The 25,687-nt window shown below is 29.4% G+C and overlaps 1 protein-coding gene across 4 annotated transcripts in view; it reads left to right on the top strand.

Annotated features, from left to right (window-relative positions):
* The window catches only part of LOC117174400, a 478,217-nt gene that overhangs the window by 215,834 nt on the left and 236,696 nt on the right, over window positions 1–25,687 (top strand). For all 4 annotated transcript variants that reach the window (XM_033363493.1, XM_033363492.1, XM_033363491.1 and 1 more), the window contains one exon: window positions 7,751–7,996. In XM_033363493.1, the coding sequence (XP_033219384.1) occupies window positions 7,751–7,996 (246 nt within the window). The remainder of the gene's footprint in view (window positions 1–7,750; window positions 7,997–25,687) is intronic.

The following is a 25,687-nucleotide window of genomic DNA, read 5'->3' as shown; positions in this document are numbered from 1 at the left end:
TGGCACCGTCGGAAAGAGGAGATCTTAAGCAATAAAAATATATGTGTCTCAGTTTTTTCTAGTGTCGAATAGTCTTAGTTATTGGCCGTTGAAAAGCAGTGTCCCGGTAGTGGCGTTTTGGCCGTTTAAGGGTTAAATAAAAACCATTTATATTCAAACAAACGTCAGAAACCAAACAAATCAATTTTTAACCAAATAGTTAACTGTTTAACCATAGAGATGAGTTTTAAACTAAAGTGATGAACCTTTAACTGGAGACTCAATTTTCAGTTAAAAAAATAATTTTTAACAAAAAAAAACTAAATTTAAACAAAAAACAATACAGTTTTTAATCAAAGTTTAATTTAAACCAAAAAGTCGATTTTTAGTAAGATATTTGAATCCTGAACGAAAACAGTTAAATTTTCATACAAACAGGTATTTTTTAAACTAAAAAATGGTGAATTTGTAACGAAGGAGATAAATTTTTAATGAAAAATAGAATAGTTCAGTTTTCAGTTTAATCAATTAATTTTTAACATAATAACGAGTTTGCAGTAAGATAGTTCCATTTTTACCCTAGTAGTTAAATTTTCTGCCAATAAAGACTAGTTTTTAAAATAAAATTTAATTTGTACTTTATTTTAAACAACAAATAAAAAGAAAAAAACGAATTTTCAATCAATTTAGTAATTGTTTAACCAAAGAAATAAATTCTCAACTAAAATTGTGAATCTTTTAATGAAATAGTTAAATTTTCAAGGGAAAAGAAATGTTAAATTTAAATAAGAAAAAGAAAAACGAATTCACGCACAAAAGACGATTCTTCAACAGAATACTTTAATCTTCCACCAAAATAGGGTAATTGTTCAAATAGTTGAATTTTCATCTGAAAGGCATGGAGTTTTAACCAAAAATAGTTAGATTTTCTTCCTGGGTTCTATTAATTTAATTCGCATTTGTGTGAAAAAATAGGAAATTGTTTTACTTTAAAAATTATTTTGCCTGCTCATTATGACAAAGAGTAGAATAGCATAGTTTTTTGTTGATGGAATAATGGTTTCTGATTTACTCCTCTAAACCAAAATAGTTATAGCCTTTAGCTGTCTAAAAATTCCTCTCTGTCTTCTTTGGGATTCGAACTCAGGTCTAAAGATTGCGAATTCCAGCGGAGCTAGAGAGGAATTTTTTTAAATAGTGAGGACTATAACCATTTTGGTTTAGATTAGTGTATCGAAAACTGTCATTCCATTAACATAAAAAAAGTATTGTTTGAAAAAATTTACAGATTCTGAGAATAAGAACGCAATGGAGAAACGGAACTAGTATTATAATTAACATTCTCTAGCGACATGGATAATAAGAACATGATTAATCAACGTAGTCTTGTTTATAAATAAAGAGGAGAGAGTGAGGAATGAATATTGAATAAGTATCTGCTTCAAAGTAAAAGGAGAAGCTTGCACGCGAAATTACTAGGTGAGGTCAGTATTCTTGAGTACTTACAAAGAGCAAATTGAGATGCTTAATAACGAATGAAAAGGCCACGCATCAGAGCGCTGCTGTTCGTTATTGACGAAGCTTTACATTTTCGTGCCTATGCAAAAAATTATGCAAAGAAATTACTTTCGTGTTTATGGCTTCAAGCTTTTGCACCTACAATTTCCGGATAACCATTTACTAATTATCACAGTTCCAGACTTCACACTCTTTCCTATATTCTCCTCTGTTCCACTTTTTTAAAAAGAATTTCTTTTTTTTTTCTGTTTTCAAACCTCATATTTTTTTGGTAGAAAATTTATCTTTTTGGTTGAAGATATAACTGTTTGGTTAAAAATGCATCTATTTGGTTGAAACTTCATTTCTTTCGTTGAAAATGAATTTTGGAGGTGACAATTGATATCTTAGGGTTGAAAACTCAACTGTTTTCTAAAAAATTAGACCTTTTAGCTTGTAAACTCAATTCTTTTGTTTAAAATACAATACATTGAGATTTGAAGTCCTGGAAAAGAATTGAAAAGAATTTATTTCACTATTTTCGTGAAAAAACACCTTATTTTTCCTGTTTTGGAACTATTTTTGATTGTGAAGTCTTTGAAAACAGAATCGTTTTCCAGTTCTCAGTTTATGTGACTTCTCGGAGAAATAATTACGTTTCGTGGACAAGTGCAATAAAAGGCGTAAGACCCTTATCAATTGATCAGTGGAAGGACTGAACAGTCCCCTGGCAGTAAAAGTGGCTACATTCACGGTTTGTAATAATATAATATTAGCGGCCAGTAAGGCAGTGACCGCGTGCTGGTACTAATTAGCCCATTAAATTTCCCCAACTTACATGTTACTTCGAATTACAATTCACGATCCCACTATCTTTACCGCTAGGCTAATGATTTTTATCCTCCCTCAATTGGGAACTGACGCAAAACATGCACAACATCCTCTTTTATACTTGAATGGCCTTTCAATTTTACGTTTGTTGAAAAATCTACTCAGCCATACATGTAACTGTCTAGGAATTTTGATGAGGAAATTTGGTATTTTTACCATAGCTGACCATAGCTAGTGATTACGTCATGAAACTACAATGCTTAATTGAAATGATAAATATCCTTGAATTTGTTTACTTAAAATTCGTTTCTCACAATTGCGTAATTTTGAGAAACAAATTTTGCGTAAACAAGTTCAAGGATATTTATAATTTCGAAATTGTGAGAAATAAATTTGCGTAAACAAGTTCCAGGTAATTTATCATTTTTCCTTTTTAGCAATCGTAAGAATGTTGTCGCTAATTGTAATGAAATGCCAAAGCCCATTTGCTACAGAGATCGATAACCTCAAGCCGCTTTTTCTCTTCGCTTCATGAACCGTGAATGGTCAGAATTGGATGCAGCAATTAAGTTTCTTTATCCCTCTATTTTGTAGCTTTTGCTTTCTCTTGTAGGTTAAAGATGGCTTGCATTCTTGATGAATTTACGACAAAAGGCTTCCATTTCAAGGAAAGAAACCACATGTACAATTTTAGATGAGGGCAAATCGACATATTTGAGTTATGTGCACCTGCGCTTCATGTAACACGCGCCTGGGCCTGGATAATAGCGAGAATTCACGTGTACTGTACAGCTTTCATATGCAAAGCAGATACCTCCAACAGTTATTTTCTTTTCATTTTTTTCTTTCATCGCGTGTTTCTAATTCGTGTCGGACTTTTATCTTTCAAGTTGTTCTTCACTTTTCGTTTCAAAATATGCAGAAGGCACGTGATATCTCTGAGGCTTTGACTCGTTCTGCTTCTGCTTCTCTGCGTTTGTTACACTGATCTAGATAAAGAAAAGTAATGCCAAGGCTTGTTTATTGTTTTCCGGTTTGAGAAGTCATAAATTTTAAGTTTTTTTCGATTGATGAAGCAATTAAAAATTGGTTTCTTTATTCTCAGCTTAGAACAAATGTATAGTATACAATCTTTTATTTCTGATAGAATTAATGCATAAACGGCAAAAAGTTGACTGTCTTGCAGAATTTTTCCTTTTAATTATGAAAATCGTTTTGACGTGGAGGCATCATGAAACCAAAACATCTGCTTAACAAAGGATGTAGAAAATCTAAATTCAGATGATCTGTGAAATTGATGTGTCATAAAAACGGTGGCTATGCTTGAAAAAGCTGATATGCTGCACTATTAAAAAATGTTTTTTTTTTATCAAACAAATTATATTTTGATATTGGGAATGGTTAAACTGCGATACGCAACCTGGTGACCAAAAATTCGAACTAGAAAGAATAGGCACGATTTTAAAGATGAATTTTAATTTGCGCATAAAAGTGTGTTAACAATTTTCTGTGGAGCTTAAAGTATTTATTGGATAATAAAAATAAGTCTTTCTCGGAAATAAGGTGTTTTAGATGCAAATTACATATTATACAGTGAAAAACCACACTTTTTGGCAGAAATATTTTTCTAAAAAGAACAATAATTGTTCTTTTTATTGTTATTTTCAAAAGATTCTAAACTTAAATGCACTTATTTTGAAGCAAAAATTAACTCTGATCTAAAAGTTAGGTTAGAATTCGTATTTAAATTCCATTCGTTTATTATTCGTATACTTGGCATAATATGGATAAAATGTGTTGCTGCATACATTAATTAAAGTTTATTTAAGCTTACAATGCATTGAAACTCACATTAAATAATGAAATAATTTTTTTTTTTAAACCTATTTTACAAAAATGTGTTTTTTCACTGTATAAGATGGAAATTCTATCTAAAGCTATTTGTTTTTGATGAATATTTGTATTTAGTATTCAATTATTGTTTTATACTTCACAAAGCAATCGTAAAAACACTTTTATGCAAAAATTAAAATACATGTTTAAAATTGTACCTACTCTTTCTAGTTCCATTTTTCGGCACCATGTGACGAAATGGTAGACTACCACCATTCCCAATAAAATCAAATGAAATTTTTATTGAATTAAAAAAATGCTTGTTTAATTCAAATAAAATTTATTTTATTCAAACACACTATTGTTTATCTCAAGCAAAATTTATTCAATTTTTTAAATCTAGTTTTGAAAGCGTATTTATCGCGAATGTATGAAGTTTGACACCAATGATTTTGCAATCTATAGCAACAGAATTTTCATAAATTCTGTCTTGTACTTTCTTCCGTATTACCATCTTTTCGATGTTTTAAAGAATTCCTCCTCTTGCTCTGTTTTCAAGAAACTTCCCGTTTTTCTTATTTTTTTGTTTTGTTTAAATACGAACTGAATTAATAGAACCTAATATGAAAATTGTTTGATTGCGATTATTTTGTTGGAAATTCAACTGTTTAATGAAAAAGTTATCTTTCTTGATTGAAAATTCAACTGTTTTGTTGAGTATTCATCTGTTTGATTAGGATAGAAAATTCAATTTTTAGTAGAAAAATTTATACTTTCTAATTGAAAAGTCTAGTATTATATTTTTGGTTCAGGATTCATCACTTTTGGTTGATAATTCAAATGTTTGGTTAAAAATTCATACTTTTTAGTTGGAAATTCTGTGTTATCGAAAATTCGTCTTCTTGGGTAGAGCACACGTTCTTTTGGATTCAAACGCCATCTTTTGTTAGAAAAGTTACCTTTTTGGTTCAGAATTCGTCTCTTCTGGTGAAAATTTATATTATTTTGTTTACAATATTCAACTATTTGATTAAAAACTCATCATTTTGCTTGAAAATTCAACTGTTTTCTTAAATATTCACCTTTCTTATTTGATACCTTAATTCTTTTTAATTGAAAAGTTTATTACTATATTGTTTGTTCAGAATTTCTCCCCTTTAGTAGAAAATTTAATTGCTTTCTTGAAAATTCAAATATTTGATTAGAAAGTCTACTTTTTAATCGAAAATTCAACTGTTTCGTCTTTCGGTTGAAAATGTAATTTTTTGTTAAAAAATCATTTTTTGGGTTGAAATTTCAACTATTTAATAGAAAATTCGTCTTTTTGGCTTGAAAATTCCATAAATTATTCTACGTTTTTTTTTTAGAATTCATCTTTATTGGTCGAATATCCTACTATCTCTTTAAAAGTTCTATTACTTTGTTAGAAATTCATTTTTTTTTAATTTAACAAATTTGTTGAACACTTTTTTTTGTAATTTAACTTTTTTAACTGGAAGCTTAATTATTCAGTTTTTGGTTGATAATTGATCGCTTTTAGTTTAAAATTGAACAATTTGGTTCAAAATTCATATTTTTTGGTAAAAATTCCACTATTTGGTTAATAATGAAGTTGTTGGTTGAGAATTCACATTTTCAGGTTAAAAATTTAACCTTTATGTACAAAATTCGCCTTTTGGCTCGAATATTCGTCTTTTTGGTTATCAAATTAATCTTCTTGGGGATGAAAGTTAATTTTTTTTATCAATTTTGACTTTTTAACCTTACTGGAAAATTTTACTAATTGATTGAAAACTCAATTTTGCAAGTTTAAAATTCAACTATTTCGTTAAAAATTCGTCTCTCTTACTTGAAATTCCAACTTTTTTGTTGAAAATTCGTATCTTTCTTGGATAAAAATTAATGGTTGTAGAAAATTAATCTTTTCAAGTTTTAAAGTAGAATTTTGGCTAAAACTTTTACTTTAACTTGAAAACTCAACACCTTTGTTGAAAATTCATCTTTTGGAGTTGAATATCCATCTTTTTTGTTTGAAAATGCAATATATATCGATTTGGTGTTTGAGTATGGTATCTACATTTTTTTATTTATTTAACAGAATTTATTTTTATTTTGGGCTGTAAAGTCTCTAAACGTCTCAAATTAAAAAATTCTTTATTTAAGTTATGTTTTTTCAAAAAATTGAAGTACACAGAATACAATTAAGTTTCATTTCGGACCAAGAAAGGGCCTCAAAATGTACTCAAGAAAAATTGTACCACATTTGGTTCATTTTTAGCAATACGAATATTGAAATCAATTCAATTGTTTTTCAGTTCTTACGCTAATCAAGAGAGTGAACATAACTGAATTTCAAAATGAATTTATAAAAAAATTGCCTGCAACAAAATTGAATCCCTAGTTTTTTTTTTGTCTAGTATGCTGTTATCGGTAGACAGCTTATATTATTTATTTCTCATGTACTTTCTAGGCTTCTAGGGAAAGAGCCATATTTTTCTATGTATACACAACAAAAATGTACTCCACAGGAAATTTCTTGAGGTGTTTTTTTTACTGTTTCGTGCACTAGGCAAATGATAGAAAATGTCCAAAGCACCCCCTGAAAAGTGATTAACCATGTTAACCGTGTGGCTAGTATGCAGGTGTGTCACTTAACGATTTTTCCATAACTCTGTGTCATGATTACTCTGCATAAAGCATCGACTGTTCACCCCTTATTTCCAGTTCCACAAGTCAGACGAGTAAGTAGTAACTAACAGCAAGTCCACATGAGCATAGAAAATTTTGTAAATTCTCAGTTTTATCAGCTCAGTCTTCACACGGTTCTTTCTCATATTTAAAAATATATTATAAGTTCTCATCAGAATTATGAAAATTATCGATCAGAAATGGAATGATCCAATTGCCGTAATACATCAATATTATACTAAGTATTATAAATTGTAAAGGTACAATTACAGTTGTTTTGATGATAAAAATATAAAGCAACCACCAGACAGTTAATTGAGAACAAACTGCTTCATATCTGGTTACGAGTTTACGCATTGATTTTGCGGTTTGTAAGTCGGCGGAATGATTATTTAATTTATTTGTTTCAAAACAGGAATTAAGTGTGATTGTGGTTTTTAATGCACATTGTGCTACTTTGCATTAAGTGTTATGTTCTTCAATCGCGATGAGAAGATTCTGTGGTTATATGTTCAATTTATTAAGTATTCATTAATTTAAAAGTGTGATCATTATTTTAGTAGATGGTCATACAAATTATCTTACCGACTCAAGACCGTTCAACAGCTCAACTGGTTCTGTCCGTGCTAAGCTTCTTTAATGGTTTGGAAAAATCTCGAGACACCATGTAATTATAATTCCTAATTGAAATGATAAATAACCTTTAAATTGTTTATGCCAAATTCATTTTCAAAATTACGAATTATAGTTTCACAACGTCATATGGAAACTTCTAGAATTTTATAGAAACTTAGCACGGACAGGAACCGCATAAATTTGAAATTGTTCAATATCGCCTCCAAATTGATGGACTTGGTGGGACTCTTCAGAATTTGTTTCCTGTCAGCTTGTGTAAATTTGGAACATTTATTCTTTGCTTCAGGTTCTCCAAAAAGATATAGAAGCTCACGGTCGCATAGTGAGTTCAGTTGTGAAGCTTAGTGAGAAGGTTTCGGGAGAGTGTGAGGAGCAACAAAAAGGAAACGATCAACAACAACAAGATCAGGAACAACAGCATCCGGCATTGAGAGTGGCAAGCTCTCTCGAACGTCGTTGGCATCTTCTGTTTCTTCGAGCCTTGGAATGGCAGTGTCACATCGAGACACTCGCTTCTCGTACCTGCAACAAGGTGAGTACTCACCTGTTCCTAATCGCCAATCGCTATCCTGATTCCTAGCAATCTATTATTAGGGTGGCTACAGGTAAGGAGATTCTGGGAAGTCAGCGTATGTCTAGGAAAATCTTGAGGAGTCAGGGAATTTTCGGGAAATTGAAGATCAGGATGGCTTGAAGTTCAGGATGATCGTAGGTCAAGGAAACCCTGGAAATTAGGAAAAATTCATTGAATTTTATTTGTCAGGGATTTTGCAAACAAATTTTGCATAAGTCAGGGAAGATTTGTGAGAGGTACTTTGAGTAACTGCCAGAGATAGTCAATTTGAATGTGTGAAATTTGAATTTCAAATCGACCTGTCAAAATAAAAAGGTTTCATTGCGGAGAAACAAAATGAAAAGGTGTGAAACTCGTGTAGATAGAATGGAAAGGTGCTAAATTGTGTTATTTTGTAAGTTTCTTCCGTTTGCAACAGATTCTGTGTTAGAAATGTTACAAGATTAAAATTCCATTCTCTGAATAATAATTGTCAGGTAAAATGGAAAATTAGTTAGCGCAGGTGAAAAAGTTATATATAATTTATACATAGTGGACAAAACACTGATATTTTTAATTTGTTTTACATAGAAAAGTTCATAAAACAAATGCAAAATATCATTGTCTTATTCACCATATATAAATTATATATAACTTTCACCAGGAGGGAAAACTTTGGGAAGTTTTAAAATGAAGTTTTGCGGCCACCGTGATATAATATTCTTGTCAATAATTCCTTTACCGTGTATTATATTTTTATTTTTTTAGTTCCTTCTTACTGCCGATTATATTTTTAATAACAATTAAAAATTTTAGTTAAAAATTCAACAATTTTATTTTAAAATAATTTTTTTTGATTGACAATTTGTATTTTGAGATGAAAATTAGTTTTTGATCAACAAATTCATATTTTGATTTTAAAAATTCAAACATGATTTTTTCAAAGGTCTTCTATTTGGTTTAAAAATGCAACCGTTTTAGTGGACATTTAAGACTTTTTAAGGCATTTTAGACTTTGGATAAAAATTAACTGTTTGATTGAAAATTATACTTTTTTTTTGTTAAAAATTCGAATTTTTTGTTGAATTCAGTTGTTTTTTTTATTTAAAATTAAAATCTTTTGGTTTCACTATCTAGTTTTACATTATTCGTTTAAAATTAAACTTTTTTCTTGAAAAATGAACTACTTGGTTGAAGGTTAAATCAAATGTTTAAAAAATAATATTTTAATGGAAAATACATAATTATGTTTGAAAATTCATCTGGCTGAGAGTTTTACTGGAAAATTTCCATTTTTCAATTTTTGTTGAAAATCGATCTTTTTTGGTCAATAATTAAACCTCGTTTGAAAATTTATTTATATTTTGTTCAAAATTCGTTATTTTGCTGTAGAAAAATAATCTTCTTGGTTGACAATTTGTCGTTTTGGTTTTCAAATTCATCTCTTTTGGTAGAAATTTCATCTTTTTAGTTGAAAATTCAACTATTTAGTTAAAAACTCAACTTTTTTGTTGAAAATTAAACTCTGGTTGAGAATTCAACTACTTTGATAAAAATAAGTTTTTTCTTCTGATGAAATATTAATTATTACATTTTTTTGTTGAATATTCATTTTTTTGTTAAAAATTTAACTTTTTGGCTGAAAATTTCAATTATCTTCTGAAAAATTCGTCTTTTTGGCTTAAAAATTTCATAATTCATTTTGAAATTTGTCTTCTTTCTTGAAAGAAAATTCTTTTTTAGTTGCCAATTGGCCAATTTCATTCAGAATCTCTCTCTTTTGGTTGAAAATTTAATTACTTGGTTTGAAGTTAAAATACTTGCAAAATATTCATTTTTTGTTCAATATTAATCTTTTATATAGAAAAATCGTCATTTTGACTTCAAAATTTAATTATTTGGTCGCAAATTCATTCTAGATTGAAGTTTGATCTTTTTTGCTTCCAATTCGACCATTTAATTAAAAATTCATCTTTGTAGTTGAAAATTTAAATACTTAGTAAAAATACAACTATTTTGCTAAAAGGTCATCTGTTTTGGTCGAAAATTTTCCGCTTTTGTTAAAAATTTATTATTCATTCAAATTTAAATAATAAAATTGTTTTATTCTCTTTATAAAAGATTTAATGTTAAAAATGCTGCAAAATTAAACTAATGCTCTCTGAATATTAATGATGATTTTGAAGGTAAAGTTGTCACTTAAAGTATTTAAGATAAATTTAGAAACAAGCATTGTTTTCTATTAAAATTATTGATCGCCTAGGTGCCTAATTTGTGAAGTTTTTATATCTAAAAAATGTATAAAATGCAGGGAAAATGAAAAATTGATCAGGGAAAAGTCCAGGAAAGTAAGGGAATTTTTAAATTGGTATTTCGAAGCAAACCCTGTTATTCCACTCCTCTTTAGTCCTTCTAGTCGTCAAGGGGGAAAGACTTGAAACACCCTCGGTGTTTCGCCGGAAATGAATGCGTGGTCTTTAGTTTTACTACTTTACCCAAATGTAGGCGTTTAGGGGCGGACGAGCAAACAATTGTCTGTCACAATGTATGTCCATTGAATTCCGTTGACTGAAATTGCTAAAATATGGAGACTCACAATTTACAGTTTGCAAATATGTCAACCATTTGTCTTTTGAACAAAGGAAACCTAAGTTGAAAAAGAAAACTGAATCTCCATTCTCCGTAATGATTCGGAATTAGAAACTGGAATATTTTACCTCCTTATGCTTTATGCTAATATTTTAATGAATTATTATTAGAATACAGAGAGGTAATTTTAAGTTTCTCATGTTCTTGTCAGAAGTGTCTAGATCTTATCTAGAATCCATAGCAAATCAGAAATTTTATACAAATTATAACGAATTACAGGGACAGCCTTATACATTTCTCGTTTTCTTCTGGTGTTCCTTCCATAACTGCTCAGATATTATCTTCAATTGCAGAGCAAATTCAGAATTACTTGGGTGTGTTTCAGCCAGGAAATAATAATCATGACTTCTTTTTTTTTTGCCTGATGAATTAGGATAATTTCACTTGGATCATCTTTCAGGCATTCAGGACTCAGGGAAAGTCAGTTTTTTTTCTAATGCAAATCTTGGAGCGTAATCAACTTGGAAGGTTTCGAGTTTTCACTACCTGACCAGGAAATCGAAAAAAAAAACAAAAAAAAACGGGAAATGACTGAATTTGAATCAGTGACCGGGATTCTTCTCTCGAATGAGTTGGAACAGGGAACTTGTGAAAAAATTATAATTCTCACTTGGAATAGGGAATTTTGTAAAAGCTTTAATATTCTGAGTTGGGTCAGGGATAAATAAAAGGATTTTAAACAAAAAAATCGGGTAAAGAATGATAATTATCATGACTTGAAACAGCGAGTTTAAATTATTTTGAATTCCTTTGAATTCATCCGGAATTCTTTGAAATTTCCTTTAAATCCACTGAATTCAATGCTTCTTTTGTGGATTTTTAATTTCTTTTATTTTATATGACTTCATCGTCGTTCTCAATAAGGATAATGATATAGAATCTCAAAACTATATTATAAAAAGATTAATTTTTCAATTGGAAAGATGCTTCAGTCTAATTATAGTTGAAGGTAACCCATCATTATTGTAAAATAGAAATGAAATCGGGAAATGATCGGGAATTTAAAATAATACGTTTACTGGGTGGCGACTTTATTATTCATTATTTTTATAATTTTGGTGAATTTAGGAAATTGATTTCTATTTTATCTACAGTTGCAGGGAAAATGAGTAAAAATAATTATCGTTTTTATTTTAGAACAGGGAGGGTCGGTAATAAAATATAATTTCACTTTGAACAGGGAATTTTTTGACATGGGTCGGGAATTTTTTTAAAGAGTAAAAACTGGAATTAAGAAGAAAGGAATTTAAAAAATCCCTGTAAAATTTCAAAGAGGAAATATTTGGAAGTTATATCATTTTAATTGAAAATTCATCTGATTCTCAAAATATAACTACTTTGTTGAAAATCAATTTTTCAACTTTAACTATTTTTCTGCAAATCCGATTTTATTGTTGTTGAGAATTAAACTTTTAACGGAAAATTCAAGTATTCTGTTTTTGTTAAAATTTTATATTTTTTGGACGAAAATGCAATTATTTGGTTGAAAATTTAGATTTTTATATAAAAATCAAACTATTTTTTTGAAATTCATGTAATTTGTAGAAAATTTGTATTTTTTATAGAAAATTAATCTTATTGGTTAAAAATTCATCTTTTTTGTAGGTATGAAATTCACCTATTCCAGTTAAATATTCACCATTTTAGATAAAAATTCATATTTCAGATTAATAAATAAATTCACTTAGTGGGAAAATAAACTCTTTTGTTGAAAATTATTTTTTTTTTTATTGGCGATTCATCATTTTATTTCAAAATTCATTTCTTTGTTTGAAAAATGAGCTATTTTAATAAAAATTTGTTTGTTTTTTTTTGTTAAAAATAGTTTTTTCCTAAAGTTAAAATACTATTAAAGTTGAATATTCCATAATTTTAGTTAAACATTAATTTTTTCAATATTCATTTTTTGACTGAAAATTTAATAATTTAATTTTTGGTTAAAAAACTGATATTTTTAAGTAGAGAATGCATCTTTTTCGTCTGAACGTTAATCCTCTCAACCTAAAACTTAATTATTTAAGTTTTGGTTTACAATTGATCTTTTTTTAGTGATTTTTGTTATTGTTGTTAAATATTGATTTTCTTAACTTAAAACTTAATTATTTAAGGTTTTGTTGACAATTGATCTTTTATAGTAAAAATTTTGTTTGTTGAAAGTTGCACTATTTCAGTTGAAGATTCATTGTTTTAGTTGAAAGTTATTTTTTTGTTTAAAATTCAACTATTCCAGTTAAGGATTCAGCAGTGAAAATTAAAAATATATATTTTTTTACTAAAAATGTAACTATTTCATTTTGGGTTGAAAAATTTTTTTTTTCCAGTTCAAAATTCAAATGTTGGGTTGAAAAATTGTCTCCTTTGAATGAACATTTAACAGTTTCGTTAAAATTGATATATTTGGTTGAAAAATTATATTTTTTGGCAGAAAATTACTCTTTTCGATTAAAAATGCAAGTATTTCCGTTAAATATTCATAATTTCAGTTGAAAATTCATCGGTTTGGTTTAAAATTCCACTATTTCAGTTGAATATTCATAATTAAAAAAAAATTAATTAATTGTTCAATTTTTTGCTCTGTTGTTTTAAAGAATGTTTATAATGAACATCAATATTTAAAATAATTGTTTGCGTTTTGTGAAAAATATGAGTATGTTACTTTAAGTTGACCGGGAAAATTTAAAGACTTGACCGGGAAAAACCGGGAAATGGCCGGAAATCTTAATTCGTCCGACAAATCGCCACCCTCGTCTAGTTACTAGTAGACACCCTGAATACCTTGAGACTAAAGGAATACGTAGATAGATAAGAAAAGAGCGGCAGATAAGAAACAAGATTCAAATTCGGATCAAAGATTAGCTTGCCAAATAATCTCATCATCATTCTCAATAAGAATAATAATATAGAATCTTAGATCCAAATTAGGAAAAGATTAGTTATCTGATTGAAAAGATTATTGAGTTTAATTATAGTTGACGGTAATCCATCGTATCATCGGTAGAGAATAGAAATGAAGTAGATAGATAGTGGAAGGAAGATGAATAGGCAAACTGAACCCTTGAGCTGGAGAGGCAAACTGATCTAGAATCTCTTTGACCCTCCTTTGAAGATACGTGATTCTTGAATCTTGAGGTTGGGACGTATCTGACAGGAAGTCTCGATAGTAGAAAATGTGTACCACTTACCTATCTGTCTGCAGTTAAATCGATAGCAGCTCATTATCCATTCGCGATTGTAGCTCCCACCTGGTGGTTCTCACTCAGTTTGCAACAATATTGTTCCAACCCACGGGAGCGTATAGTCTCATACACTAATGCTTTACAGTTTACACATGCAGTTATAAATTAAGGCATCCTTAGCTAGGCACCCAGTCAGTACTCACTGCTCACTCAGTAACACGATCTGACTCGCTTTTGTCAAGATTTATTGCTCTGATTGTTCTTTGGAAATTTCACCTTGGATCTATTTTTCAGATCATCAATATCGTGCTGATAGCGGTCTTCAAAAATTCAATGTCATTAGTCACTGGTCGATACTGTCAGGCATATTATATTACTCCCTGGGTGGAATTTGGAATATCGAACGAAACGCAATGCTTGTTGGCTAGCATCGATTGCATTCGACTTAAAGAATCTTGTTCTCTTTATTTTTTTTTTTTTGGTTTCTAAGATGGGTAATGACTATTTTAAGACCACAAAGAATGAATTTACAGGGTGGCGACTTGATCGGGAAATCGAGAAAGACCGGGGATTTCATTGAGCGGGAAATTACCGGGATTTTAATTTAAAACCCGGGAATTTATTTCTGATTACAGTAAAATTTAAGTTTTCATTATTTTAATAATTTTGGTTAATTTAGAAAATTTATTTCTACTTTATCTACTGCCGCAGAGCATATGAGTGCTTATTAGGATACGGATTCTGGTTTAAAGTGTGACTAATTTGTTAAAAATCAATTTTTTAAACTAAAAATTCAACTATTCCAGTAGAAAATGTAGCTATTTTTCTTGTGGCAGAAATTTTAATTCTATTTTTGGTAAAAAGTATCTTTTTTAAAAATAAAAATTCATAACTATTTGGTAGAACATTGATAGTTTTTATTTAGAAATTAAAGGATTTGTTAGAAAATGTATGTACTATGTGAAAAATTTGCCTTTTTCGTAGGGAATTATTCATAATGGTTGTAAATTCATCTTTTTGGTATAAACATTTAACTATCTCAGTTCAAGATTCATCATTTTAGTTGAACGTTTATCAGTTTGGTTGAAAATTAATTCCTTTAACTGAATATTTAAATGTCCATTTTTAGTTAGAAATTTGTCTTACTTCCAAGTTAATCTTCCTGTTTAAAAATTCTTCTTGCTGGTTTAAAATGCAACTATTGCAGTTAAAGATTTACAATTTTTGTTGAAAATTTCTCACTTTGTTTGAAAATGTAACTATTTTTTTAAGTTAGTTTTCTTTTTGTGGAGTCAGTTTTTTTTTTAAGTAATTGTTTTAACTGAAATTTAACTATTACAATTAAATATTCCACAAAAATTTTAGATAAGAAATAATCTGTTTTGTTGAACATTCATTTTTGACTAAAAATGTAATTATTCAATTTTTGGTTAAAAAAAATGATATTTTAGTTGAAAGTTCATCTTTTTTGGTAGAAATTAATCTTCATGATTGATAATTCAACTCGTTGGTCAATACTTCAATTATTCTAGTTAAAAATGCATTATTTTGGTTTCAAGATCATCTTTCTGGTTTAAAATTCAACTATTCCAGTTTAGGATTTACCATTTTAGTTGAAAATTCATCACTTTCTTTGAAAATGTAACTATTATTTTTAATTTAGTTTTTTTAGGAAAGTAATTTTGTAAACTAAATATTTCACTTATTCCTTAGTTTTCGTGTAAAGTTTATCTGATTGATTGAACATTAGTTTTGTTAACTTAAAACATAAGTATTTATGTTTTTGTTGACAATTTATCTCTTTTAGTGAAAAGTAATATTTTGTCCTTAAAAATCCAATTATTTCTGTTAAAGATTAACCAGTTTAGTTGAAAATTCATCAGTTAAGTTGAAAATTGAACTATTTTCTTGAAAATCCGCTTTTTTGTGTTGAAATTTAAGTTTTTCAACTAAAAGTTTGAATTATTCCATTTTTTGTTAAAAATTAAAATTTTTGAGTTCAAAATTTAAGTCATGAATTAAAATAAGTGTTTGCGTTTCGCGGCAAATATGAATATACACTACACTCTCGCTTTCAGTCCAGTGTCGGGGATTGCCTTTAAATAACCGTGGACTGATTTCGGAGGGATCGAAAGTTAAACGGGGAGGGCCGCCTCACTCGGTTCCAATTGGAATGTGTGTGTGTGTGTGTATGTGTATAATATCGCAACCGCCCTAACCCTGTTCCCCTGAGAAACTGCAGGGGCCAGCAGTTCTAGGAAGGCCGAAAACGGGGTGACTAAAAATGAGAGTTGGGTGTATTACTTTTAGTTTATAGGGAAGATTGAAAAACGTGACCGGTAAAAACCGGGAATTTGAAATCGTCCGCCGAATCGCCACCCTGAATCACTTACAGTTTTTTTTATAATAAGATATGATAAAATCCCGTTCTGAGATGACACTTCGCTGTTTCAAGCCCGCAAAAATTTTATTGAACAGTTATCCAGTTTCGAGAAAATAGATGAGTCAGTTGACAGTCTCAAAATGAAACTGACCACAATTTTGCACAGGCTCGACTGCGGATTGTGATAAGAAATATAAAATCGCCAGTTTCAATAGAAGTTTGTATATTAAGTACAATTATTAAATTTCAAATTACGATTTTCTAAATATCTAAATTTAACATAATCATCAATGAATCTCCTGACTTGGAAATGCGTGAAATTTAAAAAGATGAGAGCCTTAAAGTCATAAAATAAAATTGGAAAGCAATTAATTAAAAATTCCGGACGAGTTTCGAATAATGTAATGATCAACTAGAGGAATTGCTCCTAAAGAGGAACAGTCTATCACCATTTGCGTCGGTTGTGTCTTATTTAGGATCGTCTTAGCAGCTCATCAGAAAGAACGCTTGTCCCGTGAAAAAAGTAGGTAAGTCGGTGGCTGATGCTGGAGCTGGAGCTGGAGCTTTGTCGACAAGTACGGTTAAGCGCAACACTAATTGTGAAACATAATTTCTCTTTGTCGGCCACTTGCTTCCGTTCCGGCTCAGAAAGATGGACATTATCATCGGACTGCAGACAGAAGTTCTGCGCTTATCGGGTGTCTTTCCAATTACAAGGTTCTAGCGTGATAGCGTCTTCCTTGATAGCCGTGCAATTAATTATTATTATAGTCTGGGCGCGTTCTGAGATGATTTCATTTTAGTTGCTGATTGCGTGGTAAGCAACGGGTACATAGCGGATGTTCGCGTATAAGGAGAATCTAGCTCAAATGCTGTGCTGTGACTATAAATGCCGAGATAAGAGATCCTTTCCTATTATAAAATTTTATAACTGCCTTCTAGGAATAAGTATTCTCAAATATTTCACTGGAAAGCAGAAAATTATAGTTAAAAGGGTGGCAGTAGACAGGACTAGATCACCAACATTTTTCCAAATATGAGTTTTATTGCGCACAAAATTCTTTAAAAATCAAGTACACGTTGTGTTTACAGGATTTTTTCAAAAACTCTTCTTCTTATGAAGTAATAAAAAAATGTTTTAATATAAAGGTTAGTTACAATTTTAATACAGGAATAATTTTTTTTTTCTTGCAAGCATCGATATTTCTTGAAATTATTGTAGTCTAAAAAAAAAGATATAATTTTCTGATTTTCATCATCCTTTCAGCAAAAAAATCGAGACATGCAATCTTGATCTTCTCAGAAGATAATTTTAGATAAAAACTTGTTTTGTCCGCATACAGGCTTTCAATATCTCGGGAGTAAGTTTTTATTTTTGATTTAAATTGAAAATTGCATTTTTCATCACAATCTGCAGCCGAGGTGGCTTCAAGTTTAGGTGTCATTTTGAGATTATTAACTACCAAATATATTTCCACGAAACTGGATTGTTTTTTTCTGATCAAAGTTTTTTTGGCCTCAATTCAGTATTAATTCCGCTCAGGAGTGGACATTTATTTTATTATTTAACGGTCATTTTCGCTTAAATGCTAAACGAATTAATTGAACCTAATAAGAAAATCGAACTACTTTTCGTCGAGGTTTGTAAATTTCACTATTTTATTAGAAAGTCATCATTTTCGGTCGAAAATCTAACTTCTTGGCTGTACTGCTGTGTAAAAAATTAATGTTGTTGGTTGAAAATTAAATTTCTTTGTTGAATTTTTTTTGTTTTTGCGAGAATCCATCTTTTGTGGTGGAAACTTCAACTACTTGGTCGAAACTTAAACTACTTTGTTGAAAATTTGACTATTTTTTTAGATGTTTTTCTTGGTAAAAATTTATTTTATTTAACTAAAAATTCAACTGTAAATAGATGGAAATAAACTAGTTTGCTTACAATTCGTCTTTTTGGCACAGCATGAATCTTCTTGGTTGAAAATTCAACTATTTAATTGCAAGTTTGATTACTTTGTTAAAAACTCACTTTTTGTTGAAAATTAACTTTTCAACTGAAATATTAACTATTCTATTTTGGGTGGAAAATTGATTATTTTTAGTTGAAAACTCAACTATTTGGTTCAAAATGAAATTTTTTATTTAAAATTAAAACATTCGGTTAAAAATTCTTATTTTAGGATTGAAAATTATGCGGTTTATAGAGAATTTATCTTTTAGCTTGCAAATACAACAATTTGGTTGAATTTTTTTCCTTGCAACTGAAAAATCTTTTTGTGGTAAAAAATGTAACTCTTGTTTGAAATTTGTCTTTTTCATTTGAATATTTATCTTTATAGGTAGAATTTTGTGTGTGAAAAAAATTACAAATGTTTGTTTTAAAAATTAATATTATTTTTTGGTTGAACTCAACTTTTTTCATTAAAATTAGAAATTTTCTTAAAAATTAGTCTTTTGTTACAGAAAATGAATCGTCGTGGTTGAAAATTTAACTATTTTGTTGAAAGATTCATCTTTTTGTTCGAAGATTGAACTGTTTTCAGAAACATTGATCTTTTTGATTAGATAATTCAACCATTTTTGCCATTGTTTTTGGTTGAAAATTTATTTTTGTAGAAACATAATTTGTCCCCTTTCTTCAAACTTCCACCATTTGGTTGTAAATGCAAATATTTGGTTATTAATTAATATTTTGTTGATTATTTGGCATTTGGTTAGAAATTTAACTAATTTGTCGCAAATTTAATTATCTTGTTCAAAATTCCACTTTTTTTTTTAAATCATCTTTTTTTTATTGAAAATTTGTCTTTTTGGATAGAAAATTCGTTCTTGTGGATAGAAAATATATCCTTTTGTACAAAAGTTCTTGTTTTTAAAAATTCAACTGTCATCTAAAAAATGTATGTTTTGTCTTCAAGATTCAACTGTTTATTTAAACAGGCAACTGTTCTTGGTTAAAGTTTAATTATTCTTGTTTGATAGTTCGACTATTTGCTTGATAATTCATTTTTATAGGTTGAATATTCAAGTATTTGGTTAATATCTATTATTTGATTAATAATTTAACTATTTTGTTGAAAATTTGTCTCAATAACTTGAAAGTTTAATTATTTGGCTGCAAATGCAATTTTTTGGTCTAAAATTGTTTTTATTTTTAAGATGCAACTTTTTGACAGCAAAATAATTTTTTTGTTTGACAATCGAATTTTTTCTTGGAAATCTTTCTATTCGGGTTCAAAAGTCAACTGTTTTCTAACAGTCGACTTTTTCGCTTAAAAGCTCAACTCTTTCGTTAAAAATCCACCTCTTTTGGTTAAATTTTCTTTTAAAATTACCCTTTCCCCTGTTTTAAGAGCCTTTTGTACTAGTTAATTGAAAATTATTTCTTCTTTGTATCGAAAAAAAATTAGACATTGTTCCATTTTGAAGTATACACTCTCCAAAAAAGGCCTTAAAATTAATAAAATACAGTAAAACTTGATTATATCTTTGAAATAAATTAATCTGTGCCAAACTCGTTAACTTATCCTGATTAGACCAGGATATAGACGCAAAAGGCAATCTTAAGTAACATAAACCTGCTGAAAGCACTTAAGGAATCTGGAGAATAATAATTTTTGCAGTGGCTAAATTCCAATTAAGGTAGGGAGTGTAAATGGACACGCTATCGCCAACGTTTCAGTATCCTTTAAATGGGAATTTACAAGTTCACCTGATAATTACCTCGGAAAGAATCGAAATCCCTGAAATTCCAAGGCGGACATTAATGTTCGGGACTCTCCGTCAAAATGACACTAAATGCGTTCATGAGGAATTCCTATCTTTTTTCTGTCTACATAGTTGCAAACTTCGGACTTCGTATAGTTAAATGTAACAGTCGGCACCTATTGCGAGCTGAGACTGTTAATAAATCGATTTGTAGGGAATGATTATATGAAAATGATATGGTGAAGAGAAGGTGTTATCCACCGATCCACTTTAGATGATTTCGTGATAGATAGCAGGCAAGAACTATATTAAAGATCGAGAGATTGTTTAAAAGCAATCCTTATCGCATTCCTGGGGGGAAGATCGTGAGCTAAAATGATTGAAAGGGAGAGAAAGAAATAGAGAGTGCACTTCTTGCGCTGGAATCAACAACCATTAGCTATGTCACCAAGCTAGAGATGCATTGGGAAAATCTCGAGAATTTGTAATTAGTACTTTTGAAATTGATAAAATAACTTTATATTAAAATCAAAGTAAATAATAAGGCCTACTCATTCCAAAAAGGTTGGACAGTCTCAGCAATTACCCCAGTCCTTAAATCTAGCCCTAAATAAAGTGTAAAAAATTAGAGACCCATTTCAATTTTAGATACTGTGGCTAAAATAGTAGATGGATATGATTTATATTCTGGAAGATGCTGTCTAAAAAGATTTTGCAACAGCGTTTGATAGAGTAAACCATGACAGGGGGTCTAATCTATGTAGAAAACCAGGAATTGTTAGGGAATTTATTATATACCTGGAAAAAGCTGGAAATTTCAATGCATTTTTTTTAAAGTCAGGGAATTTTTTTGGGAGCGTGCTTCATTTTTTTAAATTGCAATATTATATTGAATAACAAAGATTCTTTATTTGTCAAAGTAACTTCATATTACTGTATTGAACTCTTTTGTTAAAAATTCTTTCTTCTTTTTTTAATTAATTAAAAAAATGAAAATTCAACTATTTTGTGTTTGGTTAAAAATTCTTTATATTGTATTAAACATTTAAATCTTGCTTGGTTGAAATATCAACTAATACATTCTTTGTTCCGAAGTAATCTTTTTTGTAATGAAGATTTAATTACTTCTTTGAGATTTACTCTTTTGTTAAAAATTAATTTGTTGTTAATAATTCATCATTTTAGGGAAAATTCATGTCCTTGGTAGAAAAATGAGCTACAGCTACAAACTCGGACATAGCGCGCCCGGAAATAGTAATTCGTGGAATGAACTCTGTGCCGCGACTGTGGGTGTGAGGAGTTGCGGCGTGTGCGGTGCTCGATCAGCCTCGGACAAAACAAAGCCTGTTTATGTTCGGAGTTAGACTATCTACGGTTCAGTTAGGTTAGGCCAGGTTCAGGGTCAGCCCCCAAACCGCAACTATCTCCGACTTTCACTGTATTTTGTTGAAAATTCGTTTTTTCTTTAGCTGAAAATTAATTTTTTCACTGAAAATTTGTTTTCTGTTTGTTTTTTTCGTAGAAAATTTATTTTTTTACTGAAAATATAACTATTCAATATTTGATTAGAAAATTATATTTTTTTAGTTGAAAATTTAGACTTTTTGGGTAGAAATTAATCCTCTGGGCTGAAAATGAATCTTTTTGTTGGAAATTGAATTATTCTAGTTAAAGACTCATCATTTCAGTTAAAAAATTCATGTTTTGGTTTCAAATTCAACTATTCTAGATGAAGATTCATCATTTTAGTTTAAAAAAATCATCACTTTGCTTGAAAATGTAACAATTTCTTTGAAAATTGGTTTGGTTTTTGTTGCAAAACTAGTTGTTTTTTTTTTTACTGGAAAATTCAACTATTGTAATCGAAAATTAAATCCTTTTGGTGGAAATTCATCTCTTTGGTTAAACATTCATTTTTTAATGAAAATTTCACTATTAAATTGTTGGTTGAGAATGTATTTTTAATTTAAAAACTCAGCTATTTTCCTTGACAATCGTCTTCCTGGTTGAAAATTCATCTTTTTGGTTAAAAAATCAATTATTCTAGTTGAAAATTGATCATTTTTGTTGAAAATTCATCTTATTTGTATACAAATTAAGTGTTCCATTTTTGGTTGAAACTTGATATTTTTTTGTTTAAAATTAAACTATTTGGTTGAAAATTGGTCTCTTCTAGTTCGAAATCCAACTATACAGTGCTAATAGAATAGGGTATCTAATTCTAAGCTTTATTTACTTCAATATATATTAGAAACTGAAAAAATAATTCTAATTAGCAGGGATGGCCCCAATGATTGGCATCCTAGACATATGAAGATGAAATAGTGAAGGGATCAGATTAAAATAAACTTTAATAGTATCACTATGAAGTGAATAGTGAAGGGAAACATTGTTATCAATTATTTTTAATTTATAAACAAATAGTCTGGCTTAAATTACATAATTATGAGCATCTATCTAGTCCAAATTTAGAGGTTGTGATCCTCGGCTTATTTTGACTGCTTCAGCAGAATTAGTAGAATCGGTTTTTTTTTCGAAAATGGATTTTATTTTTTGTTAGTGTCTTTAGCGTTTAACTTTCTTTTTCTAGTAACTCCTTAGCAGAACCAATAAGATCGTTAATATTTGAAAATTGATTTTTTTTAGTACATAGTCTTTTTGGTTTCTAACTTTTTCTATTTCTATCTTCTTGGGTTTTTTCTGAGATTTAATTTCGCCGTTTTCGTTTTTGCTTTTTAGCTTCCTTAATCTTAGTTTTTTTTCATTTGATTTTTTTCTAATTTCTAATCTCTCCATGCCTGTGATGTTAAAGCATAGATGCCTTTTGCCTTCCTTTTCGTCTTAGGGTTAGAGGGAAACGCAAATAATCATGCATATTTCTGTTTTTTTTTTTTTTACCAATTTTAAAGCAATTTTTTATACGTGTTAGCTTGAAATCACTTTTCGTCTCAAATCTTCAGAATCGTGTAATGTTTCATCAATTGCATGCAAACCTGAAAACTGTTTACAAAACACTTCTTTTCTCTCTACACTATTTAAATCAGCCTTATTACTATTTAACACATTTTCAGAAGTTTCAAAAATTACTTTCGAGATTCTTTTTCCAAATGTAATTCGGGTAGCAATTTTGTTGGACAGACTAGTTGTGAGTGATACATGATACTGATGTGTGGTTAAGTCTACATCGCTAAATTGCGAATTTACTCTTATTTCTAAACAACATATATCACTAAATATAATTTCTTAATTATTTTAAGTACCGCTTTAGTAATTTACTTTAAATTATTGTTTTTACACTTAATTCGGGCTTTGATTCTGAATTTTCCAGACCTTGTTAACGAACATAACCATACTTTTTCCGATTGCCAAGAATAGAAATCATTGCAAGAACGTACAATTCAATTCTTGACAGGGGGGTGCCAAGAATTGCATACAATGCTTTAGATTGAAAATTTATTGGCACCTCCTATTATTTATTAAATAAATTATAGTTAAATCTTAGTTATTTTTTTATTAACAATTTTAACATTTCCTCGAAATGTGCTGAAACGAAAATAGTCACTTCCGTTAATTATAACGTTGCTAGGAGTAAATTGAAAACTACAATTATCTAAAGATTTTCTTTAGCTAACCTGAAAATTCTTGGCAGCCTGGAAACAAGGCTGAATTTTGTAATTTCAGAACACATAAATTATTGTTTATCATAAGATGAATACATATTACTACGAAAAAATGTCTTCGCTATCAAAAAAAAACATAATAAACAATTTGCTATTTATCTCTATTCTCTTATTATTTCATAAAATCTAGAGAAGGGTGCCAACAATTGGGGAGGTGCCAAGAATTGGTGCTCTTACCCTATGCGGTAATAGATAATGAAAATGATGGTCAATTACTTCAGCGAGATATTGATATAGCTCGAACTTATGGTGTAGGAAGAATGATATGGAATTCGATCTATCGGAATATTATATTCACGCGGAAAATAAATACTATAAATTTTAAGTATAATATTCAAGATAATCCCTTCCTGGTGGTAGCAAGTGTGAGAGATCTGCGAATTACATTGGACAATGTGCTCACCTTTTATTTGCATGTAGAAAACGTGATAAATAAGGCGATTAGGATACTATAGTGATTTGTGTTGTGTATCAACAAATTTTATGTATGTATATCCACTATGCGGAACTTATTTTTTTCTTGGGCACAGCCAGTACAGGTTATGGATCAATTGTATGGTAAACGTATCAAGAGATTTGTAGAAAACCAATTGAAGTTGTTAAGTTTGAATTCTCTCAAGGATCGAAGATCAAGAACTCGTAAATGTTACAGAGCTGCACCTAAACCGACGCTTAAACGAAACTTATTTCATGATACCAAATAACAGAAAAGATTATGGGTACTACGTAACCTTATCTAAAATATGTAGGCATTACAAAAAAAAATGCATAACGTGTCGTAAGACTGATATTTTTGCGCATTCTCTGAGGAAAATGTATTCAAAATCAATCAAAATGCTAATCTGTACTGCATAAAATATCAACGTAAAATTTTGTTGTATTATATTAAAATTAACATTGTTTATAAAAGGTGTTTACCATAAATACGCAGTAAATACGCAGTAAGAAAATGATAGGATCATGTATGAAGGCAAACCAAGATGGCTGACGTTTTTACAATACTTTAGCTCATATTCAAGCTTTTTATAGTTTCTGATCGTGTAGTGTACTTTAAAAGTTAAAAAAATAACGAAATCTGATATTAGAAAATATCACCTGTTAAGTGCAGTTGTCACTTGCGTGCGGTTAGATACCATTTTTAGGTTATGTCGTCATGACACCGGTGCCGAGAATTGGGGGCCACTTTGTTTATTCTGACAAAGGAACCAAAAAATGAGATCAAATTAATCCGAATGGAAAACCATTACGATCTCGAGAGTCAAATGATCGCTGGAGCAAAATGCTCTGCAACAAAATTGATCCATTTTTTTTACTGTGTGAATATTAAATTAAAGAAGATTAGTTTTACAATGAATTAGTTGTGCTGCATTCGAGCTAGATGATACGAGAATCGATCGATAATTTATTTAATCTCGGATTGCCTTTACAATACTCTTAATATCGTCTCGTATTATAGAATCGAGATTCATAAGAAAACATCCGATCGTGACGAGATCCTCGTTTTTTCAACAGATTTTCATTATTATAAGTCTATCAAAAGTACTTATGTCACTTCAATTTTTTTCTGCATTATTATTTTCATATTTATAATTGAAATTTTTGAAATACCAACTAAAATATTACAACTATATTACATAACATTTATCTTTAAAAAATTCTGAATATAAAGAGAATGCTGAGATCAATTAATTTGAAAGGTTTCAAGAGCATAACAAATTTTCTTAAGATTCCTGGGAGAATTTGAAAAGATTTTTCATTTGAAAAAGGAGAAAGATTTCATAACATTTCAAATGATTTTGTAAAATTTCGAAAGAAAATGTAGAATATTTAAAAGAAAAAATTATAAAATTTCCAAGAGTGCGAAATTTGAGAATATATATTTCAGTAAGTTTGAAAAATATTTCTAAGTTTCAAATAGATTAAAACAAAATTTTACCTAAAAGAATTTTAAAAAAAATTGAAAACAAGTTTAAAGTGAATTACAATTTTTTAAAATGATTTTAAGAGAATACTTTAGGTTTCAAAAAATGCTGATTCTCCATTTTTACATTCTCATCAGAGAAGGTATTAGATTTGT

This window comes from Belonocnema kinseyi, chromosome 6, assembly GCF_010883055.1.
Source record: "Belonocnema kinseyi isolate 2016_QV_RU_SX_M_011 chromosome 6, B_treatae_v1, whole genome shotgun sequence".
NCBI classification, from domain to species: domain Eukaryota; kingdom Metazoa; phylum Arthropoda; class Insecta; order Hymenoptera; family Cynipidae; genus Belonocnema; species Belonocnema kinseyi.
This window is presented reverse-complemented; position numbering and strand designations above follow the sequence as displayed.